The 14,123-nt window shown below is 39.0% G+C and overlaps 1 protein-coding gene across 1 annotated transcript in view; it reads right to left on the bottom strand.

Annotated features, from left to right (window-relative positions):
• The window catches only part of ROS1 (ROS proto-oncogene 1, receptor tyrosine kinase), a gene marked incomplete at both ends in the record, with an annotated part of 75,488 nt that extends 64,604 nt beyond the window's left edge, over positions 1-10,884 (bottom strand). Inside the window, 8 exons of the mRNA XM_082305985.1 lie at positions 646-847; positions 1,325-1,463; positions 2,632-2,780; positions 3,483-3,543; positions 6,472-6,498; positions 7,187-7,246; positions 8,947-9,000; positions 10,762-10,884. Coding sequence (XP_082162111.1) covers positions 646-847; positions 1,325-1,463; positions 2,632-2,780; positions 3,483-3,543; positions 6,472-6,498; positions 7,187-7,246; positions 8,947-9,000; positions 10,762-10,884 — 815 coding nt within the window. The remainder of the gene's footprint in view (positions 1-645; positions 848-1,324; positions 1,464-2,631; positions 2,781-3,482; positions 3,544-6,471; positions 6,499-7,186; positions 7,247-8,946; positions 9,001-10,761) is intronic.
• Positions 10,885-14,123: the final 3,239 nt, after the last annotated feature.

The raw sequence follows: 14,123 nt of genomic DNA, 5'->3' as shown, positions 1-14,123 counted from the left end.
TTTGGTTTGCAGGTGACTTTTGAAAGATTGCCTGAGAAACATTTTATCAAGTAGGGCAGTTGCTACAGAAGTGCTTGACTTTTGGAAAATGCCCGTTTAAATATAATGCTCTAGGAAATGTATAATAAAAGTAAAACCAACCACAGTCTGAATTCCCCAAAGGTGGGACAACAACAGAATCTTCTAAATTAAAATTCAAAATGGGGTTTCAGACTCAGAAGAGCAACTCAATTTCATTTCAAAGGAAGATCTGGATTTACCAGTGGAAGCAGAATGCAGCCCTTTGTATTTAATAAAAATGAAGGAATTTTTCCAGATGCTTAAAGGACTAGAGAGGACTGCTCTGTCATTCCTTGAATATACTGAAAACATGCCACACAGGCTTAAAAAAAATGAAAAACAGTAGCTAAGAAAATGCAGCCTGCTGGCCCTATATCAAATCACTTTTCCTTCCTGCCCATCTGACTTCCGCATAAGCAGCCAACTCATCTGGAATAACTCCGTTATCTCAAGGAAGGTACCGTTGCTTTTGGCAAGAACGTAAGTAAACAGCATAATTGTGCAGAAATGGTATTTAGGCATACCCTGTACCACCTGGGCAAGAAGTGCTACAGCACGCTTGGCCACGTTGGTTATCTTTCATACCTGTAAGTGTTGTTTGGGAAGGTGGAGTAGAACTGAAAGCTATGCCCTCTTGAGGCCCTCAACAGTTCATGATTCTCACTGGTCAGGCGCAAGTTATATCCAACAATCAATCCATTCGGAAAAAGTGGTGGAGACCAACTAACTTCAACAGTGTTTGGACTTGAACTCTGGATATCTTTAATGACAGGAGCTGTTGCAGGAGCTGCAAGAGACAGAAATAACTGACTCTGGGATGGCATTTAAGACGTTAATGGTTTTTCATTTTTTAGGTACACTTTTAGGTTTCATACCTTTTAATTCACTTATACTAATAAGTATGATTAGGGATAGAATAAAATTTCAGCAACGGTTAACTTTTTTTAGAGTTCGGGAAAATGTGTGTGTATTTCAGTCAAAAAGTTAACATGCATAATTATGCACAGAAATATCCAATGTGCCCTCACAATTTTGACCATGTACTTTTCTGTGCACATTTTTAAAAGCAGGAAGCAGCCCTATATCTTCTAGTTCAAACAAAAAGAGCCTGTAGTATTTTAGTTTGGTCTTCTGCAGCTACCCAACGGCCAACATACACATCATTCTGAAGATTAAGCATCAATGTTTTCTGTGAAAGAAACAAGGAAACCTAAATGCTTCTGATATGGTCCTGAAAGATGCAATTAATAGTGCAATTCATTACCTCCAAAAGCATGTGTCCGGTAACTGGGACTAGATGGAGAATGGAGCTGCAGCTGAGATGTAATGATCCAAACTACTCGAAACACATATTCTGTGAAGGCTTGAAGGTCTTTGACTGTATATGAAGTTTCAGACACTACCTAGATTAATGCACAGACACAATCGGTTTTTTTCTTCCTCCATCTGCAGCTACCGTGTAGGGTGTTATCAGGGCAAAAGAGGTCTCATACAACAACATACATATTTCAGGATAAAAAAGTGCAGAATCCTAAGTTTAAATAAGAGGAAATTCCAGGAGTTATTTTCAGCATAGACTTTGATTTTCCATCCTTTCAGAACTTTTTCTCTTCTCTTTTCTTCAGAACACGCTACCAAATCTAAACAACGAGTGGATGGATGGAAGGATGGATGCAATATAATAGTAAATTTGAAGAATAAGGTAAAAATCCTGAAATAATAACATATTACAGACAATATATTTTAAACTGTTGATACATCCACTACAGGTTTAAGATCCAAAGGCTCCTAGTTACCCTGCTGTATTTATGGTCTGAAGTCATTGTTCCCCATTATTTCACCAATGATTAATTCAGAACTTCCTGCTTAGCAAATTATCTTCACCTTTGATTTGTGGTACCAACTTGCCATGCTCTCTAAATTGGCCCAATAGAGATGATGGCAAGATAACAAGTGTATAGTTGACGCAAAAGTACATAATACAAGAATAACCGTACTGAGTCAGAACAAAGGTCTATCTAGCCAAGTATTGCGTCTTTGACAAGAACAAAAAAAAATTCTCTAGGGAAATGTATAAAAAAAAAGAAAGCCTACAGTGATATTTCTTCCGAATACTCTCAGTCTTGGCATTTTATAAGCATGGCTCAACATGAAACAATGGCAATGTTTGCATTTAGTAGAACTCAATTTTTTCTTCCATTAATTTGTCCAGTCACTTTTCAAACCCCATTTAGAAATTTTAGCAATTGTAATATTTAGGAGTTTAAATTTAGTAATTTAACGTTCACATGTGCCAGGAAGCAGCTGAACATTTTAACTACACATTCTGCAAGGAAATACCTTCATTTGCTAGTTTTGAACCTGCTACCTGCTAGTTTCCATCAAGGTCCCTAGTTCCTATGTTGGAGGAAACAGGGAATAATTGTCCACTTCTCAGCTTCTCCATGCTACTCATGATTTTGCAAACCTGTTTCGCATGCCTAACATATTATCCAAGATTTTTCTAAAATAAAATGAAGAGCAGAGAAGAACTTATTTCCTTGCAAAGTAAAAGGCAGTGTCCTTCTTTACCTCTGAGTACCTCCAGTCTCCAGGGAGCTGACTGAACTTCCACTGGATAATATACTTCACGCCAGAGATGTTAGCTGGCTTCCACCCTAATGTGACACTGTGGCTTCCAATGGTAGATGCAAATGGTGCTCTAGGCTTGTTCAAGTAGCCTGAGGGGAAAATGCAACACAACAGTAAGAAAAAACCTTTCATGGCAATCTCTGGCTCTTAAGGGTAAAAGCTTATTACCCCACACACCTGAAAGCTGTGAAACCAATAAAAACACACAAAAGAATATATTGAAAATGTTGCTGAATAAATCACATGACATTTTAAAGACAGTTTGATAAGTAAGCCTGAAGTGCACCAAGCTCAATGCAACCAAATGTGACTACAACCCTGTCCTTGTGTAAATGCACTTTTAGCTACAGGTACTTAGTAAAAATTTGCTGAATAGAAACGTAGACAAGGTATGGGGGACTTCTGAAGAGATTTTCAAAGGATCTATTTCAATAGCACTGTATTGGCCCAATTGTTCCCACTTAAGTTGCAGGAGCTTTTGGCAATGATTTCAAGACAGCAGACAGGCCAAGGATGGGTGCTCGACAAAGTATCATCTTAAACAAGTGAGATTGGATTCAAAAAGTCTCATGTCCATGAAAGGGTGGGAAAAAAAGTTTTACTATAAGATAGAGTCAACTTGATTGTATTTGTTAAAAGAAAAAAGAAGAGTGGCAATTTTCTTATGAATCAAAACACTCAAGACATTCCTTTTTTTTTCCCAAAGAAATCCAGATAATAGAACAAGACTATAATCTTAAAACTGAATTTATCAGACTGTGAATTGGACACAGGACTCTATTCAGACTTACTCTGTGCTTCAACTCCGTATGCATCCTCTGCACGGCTACAGCCAAACTTACAGGAAACTGTCTGTGTAGGGTACAGAACTCACTGGTTAGTTTTGTGTAAAAGCAAACCTCCTCCTAGAATTACGCAGATGCGTTTTAAATACATACAAATCCTGTGGACATTTTGAATACATAAAACCCCTGTGGAAATCACTACATTCATTCTAAAAAATAGCAGTACCACTAACTCACTCTGAAGAGCTTCCTGAGAGCCTTTCCATTAATTCACTGGGCACTGAATTAGGGTTTTCCTCCTTACACACTGCCCCTTTGTGGAAAGCACAAATACGAGGCTACATTAAAGCTGGAAATAGACTTCAGTGACAACCATGGAGTTAGGAAGTAATGGGTTTTAACTTGTTAATGATATGTTCCACATGTTGGATTTCACCCTTTCCCGCTTCATGTATTTCCTATGAATGAGGCACATTCTTACAAACATACTTCCAGTGAATTTTCAAAATAGTTGAAATAAGCAATTTGTAAGAGCAGCCATGCCTAATCCACACTTCCTTGTTAGTAGTTACTCCTTCTGGTACAGTTGTGTCTACAAGCTGCAAACGTAACAAATACCCCAGGGCAGCGAGTTCTCCACACTCACATCCTAAGAACAGAAAATTCCTAAGAGTTTTCAGTGTAGGTAGGGAACATAGATATAGTGTTACCCTGCTTTATAGGTAGAGAACTTAAGAAGATGTAGTAACATTTTCCATGTGGATCTCAGTAGCTTAAAAATTGCATTCAAGACTGAGTCTCCTGGAAAGCCAAAATTTTTGAGAAGTGATGGTTTGAGCTTTTCTAGACAGGCATTTTATTTGGGCTCATTTTATTCTGCAAGTTCATTTGGCCTATAAAATCTTGACGTTTGCTTCATACAGCAGCTACCTTTCAAGTGATAATTAACCTTTAGATCGTTCAGAAGCAATTAATTATGTGAAGTGAGGAAATTTTTTTAATTGCTCTTCCTGTGATTCCAGGATATACACTTCCGGCACCCTATGGAAAGTGATAAGGCATGTTATTTCAGACAACACAGTTGCAGCTGAGACAGATTTAAAAACTTGCTTAGCAGTATATTCTTATATACATTATCTCACATCTAGGCATTCAGTGCCAAGTGCAAGGACTTAAAAAGTTTTTTCCAATGTTTTTGTGTTCAGAGAAATAAAGTACTTCCAAGTGAATTATCATGACTGTTAGCAGGCAAAGATCTGGGTATTAGCAGACATCGGTTATCAACTGTACACTGGAGCTTTCATTTACAATCAAGACTTGTTTAGATTGTAGGGGATAGTGTCCCCAGATTACATGCTGATTCATAGTGCCTTCTGCTTCATTTAACACAGACATTTCTGACCATTTGGGTTTTGTCATCTTTTTCTTTCTTCTTCTGATCTTTGTCAGACCCATAAATCCAATTTTTGCTTGAGGTAAGAGAATTACTAAAGCTCCTAGCCTTAGAAATTTTGAGGGAAATTTGCCATCTGCTCTGCCTGAAAACAAGAAATCCTCATATATTCTCCATCGATCAGAACTGCCCCTGTATGAGCCAGATTCTGCTGCCCTTTCTTGTGAATATTCTCACTAAATTCAGTGGCACTCCCCTGTTCTTAGTTGAGAGGTAATATCTAACAGGAACAATACTACCAGATTTCAGTCCCAAGGTGTAGTCACACAACAGAGCTGAGCCAACACCAAAGGAAAAGTCCCACTCCTTTCTCCTGCAGACTGCAGTGACCTGATCCTCTGCATGCAGTGACCTGGTGCTCGCCTGACCATGTGGAGAGTCAAGTCAGCCAGCTGATCCAGTGGAAAGATAATTGCAAAAGCCCTTGCAGAGTTAGTGAATTTAACTGGCATATTGTGTGGCCAGACAAGCAAAAAAAAATCCCAAACCCCACCACCAACAAAAAAAACCCCACACTAATTCTGTGTTTCTCCAAAAGTAAGTTGGTTACTTCTTGGACTGTTCCCACACTGCAAAACCACCATTTAGCATATTTGTAAACCTTTGTCATGGTCACAGTTTCACAGATTAAAAATCATTAAAAAAAATCAATCCTTTCAATCAAATTTCCAGCTTGCCAATGGGTTTGTGTTCTACTTGGGATTCCCTCCAACTCCTCCATCGCCTGCTTGAAGTGTCTTGCCCCCATCTGGGTACAACCTTCATACAAACACAATCCTGCAATCCTCTCATCCCCATCCCCACTGGGCTTGTCCTATGCAGGGACAGGAGTTGGACTCAATGATCCTTGTGGGTCCCTTCCAACTCAGGATATTCTACGATTCCATGATCCCATCCTACACTCTACGTTCATGCTAAAAGGGCCCCAGAAAGGCACCGTCTCTTTAGCAGCACTTTGTTGCCTCACACTTATCACTGTAAATGCCAGTTCATCTGCAGCACAGACCAGGCACTCCCCATTTGAGATATTTTTCTAAAGGGCAACACATTGCCCCTTACTGAATTGCATTTTACTTCATTCAGACTCTCTACCCAGTCAAGACTCTGTTTTGTCTTCTAGCTCCTACTCCTTGTTTCCATTTCTTGCCAAGCTGGTGTCATACCAGCCTTAATAAGCATTCTCTCTGGATCATCTTTGATGGCATTGATGAAAAACTGGATACAACAAGACTCCTGTGAGAGCCTAGAACATAGTTTAAATAAGTCTACACTGCGTTCCATACTGGTGCCATTAGTCTGCTTTCTTTAAAGCAATATTCTTTGCTACACAGCAGTTTTTAATGCAAACACGTTCTTAGCCACCATGCTAGAAAGAGAGGATTCAGGTACTTAACTCATTCTTCAGCTTCAGGGAGCACAAAATAATTAGACTTGGATTGATAAGTTTGTGTATCTACATTGTGTCTCTTAGCTCTATGTGGACATAGTAATCACTGAAATTGTGATTATTTTTTTTAATTGATCTGATAGCATTTAACTTACCTCACATGCTCTGGTGTATGTCTTGTTCTGCCAAGAAGCAAATTAATAAAATGCGGGATTAGAATAAATATAATCACAGAGTATTTCAAACGGATAATATCAATTAATTAGAAGTTTCTTACAGTGAAAGTACACTATAAAACCTTATCACTGGCAAATAATGAAAGAAGGAAAACCTACACTTGAAAAACCAGAAAGTCAACATTAAAATGATGCCAAGGATGAATGAACTTCAGGTGTTCAAGAGGTCCAGAAAAAAGAGGAGTTTAAAAACTATCGTGGCAGTTGTCCCAGACCAATGTTAATTCTTATCCATCTGGTTTAGTAAAAGCAAGAAATCAATCTAATAAAGACCATGCACTTCATTTACATCTGCATACAACTCTGAGACAGGCCGCAGTAGAGTAAAATCCTGAAAAGCACTAGTTCTTTCTCATTGCCTGAAAATCTGGGTGAGTGGTGTAGCTTAATGAACTGCAAAATGTCCCCACATTTTGACAAACACAATGAAAAGTTTTGATATTACAGGTAACTCCCATAGAAAGAATTATTATCTTCCCAAAAGACAATTTATACACATACTGAGAGAAAATATAGACATTGCATCTTTTCATAGAAACACTGCCCTGGTTAGGTTTTCCACATCTGCCATTGGATGAATTACTTGATGAACTGGAGACAAGTGTGTTAGAGCCAAGGCTAAGGCAATACTCACACAATTCAGCGGGCAATTGATTTGCGCCGTTGCATTCCAAAACTGACATCCCTGTGTGCACTGCAAAGACAGACGGTGGCTTTAAAAAGGACTTTGAAAGCACATTTTTAAAGAGAAAGGATACTCCAGCACTTAGGGTGAGGACAATAGTTCAATTTCCAGCTGCAGTAAAATATTCTGCATGACCAAGACACTTAGCTCCTTTGTGCCCTGGTTCCTTAGCAATAAAACAGGCATTTACAGCACTTACTTAAACTCTGTGATAGAAATATTAAATATACCAAAGATTATAGGTATTCAGATACTACAGTAAGGGAGTTGTGTTGTATAGTGCCCTTCTCAGTGTAAAATCAAATATAGAGCCGAAGGAAAAATAAATCATTCTTAGAGATTAGTTTGTGCAAAACAGTAGATGTTCAATTACCTGTTCAGCTCTGGTAAAGACTTTGACACCCTCGTGTGTACTGAGAGCACTAAAAGAACTGCAGGACACCTGAGCAGACTGTGACTGTCACCTGGGGAGAGTGCTCAGCTTTACACAGGCCTTGGGAAAGGGCTGATGCACAGCTCCAGGGGCAGAAGGAACCCTGGCTAAGAGAGTCCACGCTCAGTCTTGCTCTGGGAACGAGTCACCCAGCCAGCCATGATGTGTGTGGCCAGGGCTCCCTCTCTCCCAGCTTTGTTTTACTACTTGTTCTCTGTGGAGAAGTAACAGATACCGAGTATGCAGCACAGCCAAGCACAGCGGAAAGCCAACACAAGCACCCCGCTCTCCAACAGGCAAGGCATTGGCTTTAAAACCATGAGTTTTCAAAGATGTAATAAATATTATGTGGTTTGGATTTGATGTTGGACCCATCTTGTTTATTCTGCCCAATCCACTTCTTAACGGTCACGTGCATTTTTTTTAAAGCAAAGCTGGAAGGGAACAACTTTGGAAGCAGGGGACTCTGATATCGAGCATTGCAAAGCCTCATGAGAAAACAGTAGGACTTGATAACACTGACCAAAGATACACAGTAACCTAAACAGGCGAGTCAACCTTGCTATGTATTGTCATGACAACACAGCCTTTTATGGTCCTAGCATCATAAATGACCCAGCCTCACTAGATACCAGGCGCTGAGAGGCTGCTTCCCATTAGTCTCTGTGGAAAATATTGATGACTGAATTCTCCACCGGTCTTCAAAGTATATGTGTAACCACCAGCTTGAATTGCATTTGAAATCCAAATTAGGAGAACATCAGCTAAAGTCCTCACAAGAATGCTGCTATGCAAAGCTCATGTTAAGCTAAAGGGCCTCCCACGACAGACACAACCATTTGAAGTCTACAGAACTCTACATTTTCAACAATTGTCATTTTAAGATTTCTCCCATCAAATCACTGAGAAAACAAAATAAACTACTTAACTGTACAAAGGTAGCTGAACAAAACTGTCTTAATGATTTGCATTTTGGAGGGAACACTAGTTTTGCCTCATTTTCTCAAAAATAAGTGATTATGAACTTTGTGGATCACAAATGTGAACATGACTCACAGCAGAGATCCACACCCTTTACACATTTTCTTTAAACAAAAAAGATAGCTGTCTCTTTAATAATCTGAGCCAAATCTAAGCACACAACCTACTGACTTATACCAGAAAGGCAACTGTGTACATTTACGTGAAGTCTTTGACAATATGATCATTGTACCCATTCTATTCAAATAGCAGTAACGTAAAATGTCGGTAATTAACAAAGTAAACCATTACTCACTGCTCCGGTGATTTCACTAACATTGCAAAGGTTAGTAATTCCAAATTCTCCTTCCTATAAGAGAAATACGTACATACAAAGAGTCAAAATGTTTCCCCAAAATTCTTTGATTAAAATATATTAAAGCACTGGTTTCTTGTAAAACAAATTTTCTTTGAGTCATGTTTCCTCATTTGAAGAAACTTATTGCTGACACACCAGTAGCTTCTCACTTGAGACAATTTCAGAGTACCATCAAACAAAGACATTGGCAGAATCAGTTGGTGTTAATTAAATTATCTGAGGTAGGAATTTGGCTCTCATCTCCTGATTCTGGTTCACTGAGTCAACAACAAATGCTTCATAAAAATGTTGGGCATAAATGACAAAGCCAAGTGGCTTTGACCTCTTGGGAGCATAAAGACCTTCCTTCAAGCTAAATGCCTTTTGTCTGGCCTCCTTTTGAAGGGGTTTTATGCAGCCATATGGTAACCGCCCTTCCTCTCCTGCCAAAAGTGCTCTCAAGTTAAGGTGCCTGTTTTTTCACATCGTTCGAAGTGTGCAAAACCGGTCACTGCCTGTGAAGTGCAAATGATTTGAGGATGTATCTAACAACAATGTTAGGTCTTAAGTTTTGTCTTGCAAACAGGTAAGAGCACCCTTAATAAAACAACTCTCAGGAAGAAATTTTCAGCACAGTGGGCACACTGTGACAATGGTGAGAATCAAAGGTGTCACAAAGCAAATGTGAACACAATAAGCAGACTGGAGGTGAAAAATAAGATTTACAGCTCTCAGTCTCCAAGATTATATTTTTCTCATCTGAATCCCTTACACAATACGTTCACTGAACATGAATGCTATTTTCCTGTCTTTCAAAGCTGAGGGGAAGAGCAACTTATTTCTTATTCTGAATTAATTTAAGCTTAAATCAAAGGATCCCCATTAAAGTTATCATTGCATGATAGGCTTCCATCAGGGAAGGCAATTAACTCTTTCACTGGTGCAAGAGTTAGAAATAGTTTTAAAGGAACTGTCAGACAAATGTATGAAATAAAACGGAGCAGGTGGTAGTCCTCTGCAGTAGCTTTCCACAGTTAGTTAGCCCCAAGGCACAAAATGTCCTTTTTACAGAGCAAAGGTACATGGTCTTCTAAACAACATCAATATTTCAGGCAAATAGAAATAAGGAAGTAACTCCTGAAAGCCTCATGCAGAATTATTGTCTGGATTTGAGAAGTTTTGCTTATCTTTGTCGTGCATCAGTAGAAGGAAAAATAATAAATTCCATTCGACTACTCGAAGGAGCACTAAGAAAGCATAAGATTAAGGATCCAACCACTTACTTCAATACTTAAAGAAATATCCACAATTTAAAACATAGGTGACTTAAAAAAGAAGCTGAACTTGTTCAGGATAGTTGTGCAAGCCACAGATTCCCAGACAATTTCTTGTGAATTTACAGTTTTCCTAGGTTTATATAAGAAAAGTCATAGACTAGACAGGCACTGATAAATAAAGTGAATAAACTGAAAGAACAAAGGTTTCTCTCCTCCATCCTCTGGGGTCTTTAGCATTTATAGTAATTTCAAGAGCTGTTGGAACATAAGTATATAAACAAAGTACAAAATGAAAACCCATGCAATCTGGTTAATGGGATTTCTTCCGTACCAGGTTCCACGAATTCAAATGTTAAACATTAGTTCTCAAACTCTGCTTTTATTCAGATACATTCCTTACAATAACTTTGGAAAAGCTGATATGTAATAGAAAATTCTTACTGTGCTAACAACCATCTAAGTTTCAAAAGATTAAGTACAGTTTTTCAAGACTTACCACGTTACTTGTACATAAGTTTTGACAATTTTTTAAGAAAGTACAGTACACTGCAGAAATCCATACACAGTAAAAAGCAGCAAGTCTGTTTAGCAGGAGATCCCACAGGCAAGTGTTCCTCATAACTTAAACAATTTCATCTGTCAGTCTGATTCTTTCCTTGACTTGGCCATACGAACTCCTTTTAGTCTAGATGATGGAGACGCGACTGTGAAATTTCTGCACTTCAGTTTATTAAATATTTGTTAAATCCTTGTTTACACTCCGTTCCTTTAACAACTTTGCAGCTTCCTGGAGCACTTGTCATGAAATTGCACAACATCTGTTTCATAGTTTCTTATTAAACCACTGCAACAAAAGAGTTGACCAATGAAAGCCAGCGTTCCTCCTTACATAAATATCATTAACGTAAAGAGGAAACTAAGAGCAATGCTCTTAATCAGGTGCTCCAAGAAACACAGAAACAGGGAGAGAGTGAGAGAAAACTGACCTAATCTTCATTTCTACTATGATTAAACTATTTCCAAATACTTTCAAGTAGATACAACTAAGAAAATTTGTTTGTGATGATGAATAACCTTTTTAGAACACTACAGTTCATATCAGTCAGTACAAAAATGTTAATTAATTCTCTATTTTAATGACTGTTTCCAAATGTTCCATTTCCACACCAAAATACCATGCAAAAGAGATCCCTGTCTGCCTTCTGATGCAACACAGACACAACCTAGCCATAGCCAATCTGCTAGGGGATCTCTACATCAGTGGGCACAATTGTACTGGTAAGTTTGTGCCCATATGATGGAAGAAAATCGAAGCTGATGGATAAATCATGTATCTGATTTAAAGAGAGGTGAAGAGTCCTACATAAACTGGGAGACTCACATTAAAGAGGTCAGTGGGAATTCAAGCTTAAGATACATCCAGCTCCCAGTCTGTGGCACATCTCTGTTGCACTGGCAGAGCTATCGACAGAGTCATTCTGTGTACTGCAGTAGGAAATTGATCCAGCTTATATATATATATGTATATATAAACAAATGCTATGTCATTTTTGTGCATGTGTATTATGCATTATAAATAAAATGTGCTATTTTATAAATAACATGGCGTTTTGATGATCAGTTTAAGCTGACATGTCCTCTCATTGCTGCTTAAAGAGAGGACCTGCTTTTCCACCACACTTTCCCAAGCCCCACTCGCATGCCAAGCAAACATTCCTGCAGTCATGCGATAAACCAGGCTGAGAATCTGGTTAACACTAATCCAGTGACAACAGAAGTGAATTGGTTAGCATTAACCTGATGCTGTTTTCTCTCATTGAAGCTGCAGCACAGCCCCATGTGCTGCTGTGCCCGTGCATGGTAGGTGAAAGGAGCTAAAAGGACCAAGGCAGGAGAAAAGGATAAGCCAGGCTGGAGAGAGCCAATGGATATTGCCAAGCACGCAGCTTGAAGGTGGCCGGAGGAAGGAAAGGCTTTGTGGAACAGACTCCTTCCTTTTCTTCCACTTGTCTTAGGAAGCATTTGGGGGTTTCCTTGTGCGTTATCTCAACCTTCTCACCACTACTCCAGGGAACTCCTAGATGAGAGTAAGACTCATCTAAGGTGAACTTAGTGTTCAGCTAAGGGCTTTCAGCTACACAGGTGAAGGGGAGTTACTGCTCCATTTGCTTGTCACTTCTCCACTCCAGAAGGATGCTGCCCCCACTCCAGCCCACCAGCAAAGCTGCTCAAGAGGGAACTCCTTAGCTCCAGCCAAAATAAGCCAGTTTAGTCGGACTGCCTAAATAGTAGCTCTTTGCTAATCCAGCTCATCTTGACTGAAGAAGCTTTGTCAGAGCTCATATAAGCAGCAAGACTGAAGAGGAAGCTGGTGACAGGCAGATGTAGGCCGCGATTTCTTCCTGAGGCAGAGCACTTTGTGCTTTGGATAGATCTTTAGGAGATTTAAGACCCTCAGGATTTGGTCTCTAGGGCTAGTAGGTCTATACCAGTAAATTGAATGTACCCACACCCATACCCTAGTAGGTGGCATGGGATAAGCCACATCCACACTTTAAAAATCACTCATACTCCAAGAGGGGATAGCCACAGCTGAAACACCTATTGGGAATGGCTCCTAGCTTTTACGATAACCCAAACTGTTCCTGGATATTATTTGGGCTAGTGCTGATGTGGACCAAAACCAGCCAGGGACAACTCTTAACAGTTTAACAGTTGATCTATGTAGTCAGTCAGGATTAAGAATGCTGCCTGGCATGGATTTAAATTACTAGCTTAGATGTAGCCCAGGTAAGCAAATATGTCTAAGTTCAATCTTTTAAAAAAATATTTTAGTTGCATTTAATTATTCAACACTTTGGGGGATTTTGGTTTTTTTTTTTAGGATCTAATTGATTGTTAGGATGTCTTGGGTCTTGTTTGGGGATGTATAGGGAGGAGCAGTGGGAAGGGAGAAGGAGGGATCAAGTTAAGAACCTGGTGAGGAATGTAATCAAGGTTTATCTGAAAGCCTGAAGAAGTCGGCAGCCACATAAAAATGTTGGCATTTGGCTCTTAGGGCAAGGAAATTTGGTTACTATCAAATCCATGTAACTAACCCTTTCTTTATAAGTGGAAAGATTCGCTGTTACTCACGCTGATAATTCTTGTAAGTGAGCATTTGCACATTCATATATGTGTAGTACATACACACCTTGCACAAATGGGCTCTAACCATTACTGCAATATAGATAGTTAATAAAACAATAACATTAAAGACATTATTCAAATTAACAACTCGGTTTATGATGCAGAAATTTTTCTTAGACTTCCAACACTGTTTTCCACCAGGTGTCACTGTAACATCCCATAAACCAGGACCTTCAAAGGAAAAAAAAAGCACTGAAATGTCTCCTTTCTTGTTCCTTCTAGCACATTGGCCCAACAAATACTAGCAGCCACCTGAGTCTTTGGATTTTTCACCTGAATTTCAGGAATTCTTCAGGAAAGGAATATTTATGGGCTTTAGAAAACGAACTTTAAACAGTGGGTTTTTAAAATCTGTAAATGATGGAGCATTAAGTGTGATTTTTAAGTGCATCTCTTCCATAAAACTGCATCCTGGCACAGAACTAGGGATCCAAATTCTGTGAGATATCATTCATAAACATTGTCCTTTATATTACAGATCTACTTACAGAACATCATTTTCTTCATCCCAAAGACCCGCACAGGGAGAGGATCTGCAAGGGAGAAGACTGTGAATGAGGAGAAAAATAGCAGTGTAGTGGGTAACAGAGAAAAGCAAACTCTACTACAATTCCCTACCTGAACAGCAGTATATATCAGAGCACCTCACAAACTATGGATTCATCTTTC

Source organism: Platalea leucorodia, assembly GCF_965183815.1.
Source record: "Platalea leucorodia genome assembly, chromosome: 3".
Lineage (NCBI taxonomy): Eukaryota > Metazoa > Chordata > Aves > Pelecaniformes > Threskiornithidae > Platalea > Platalea leucorodia.
This window is presented reverse-complemented; position numbering and strand designations above follow the sequence as displayed.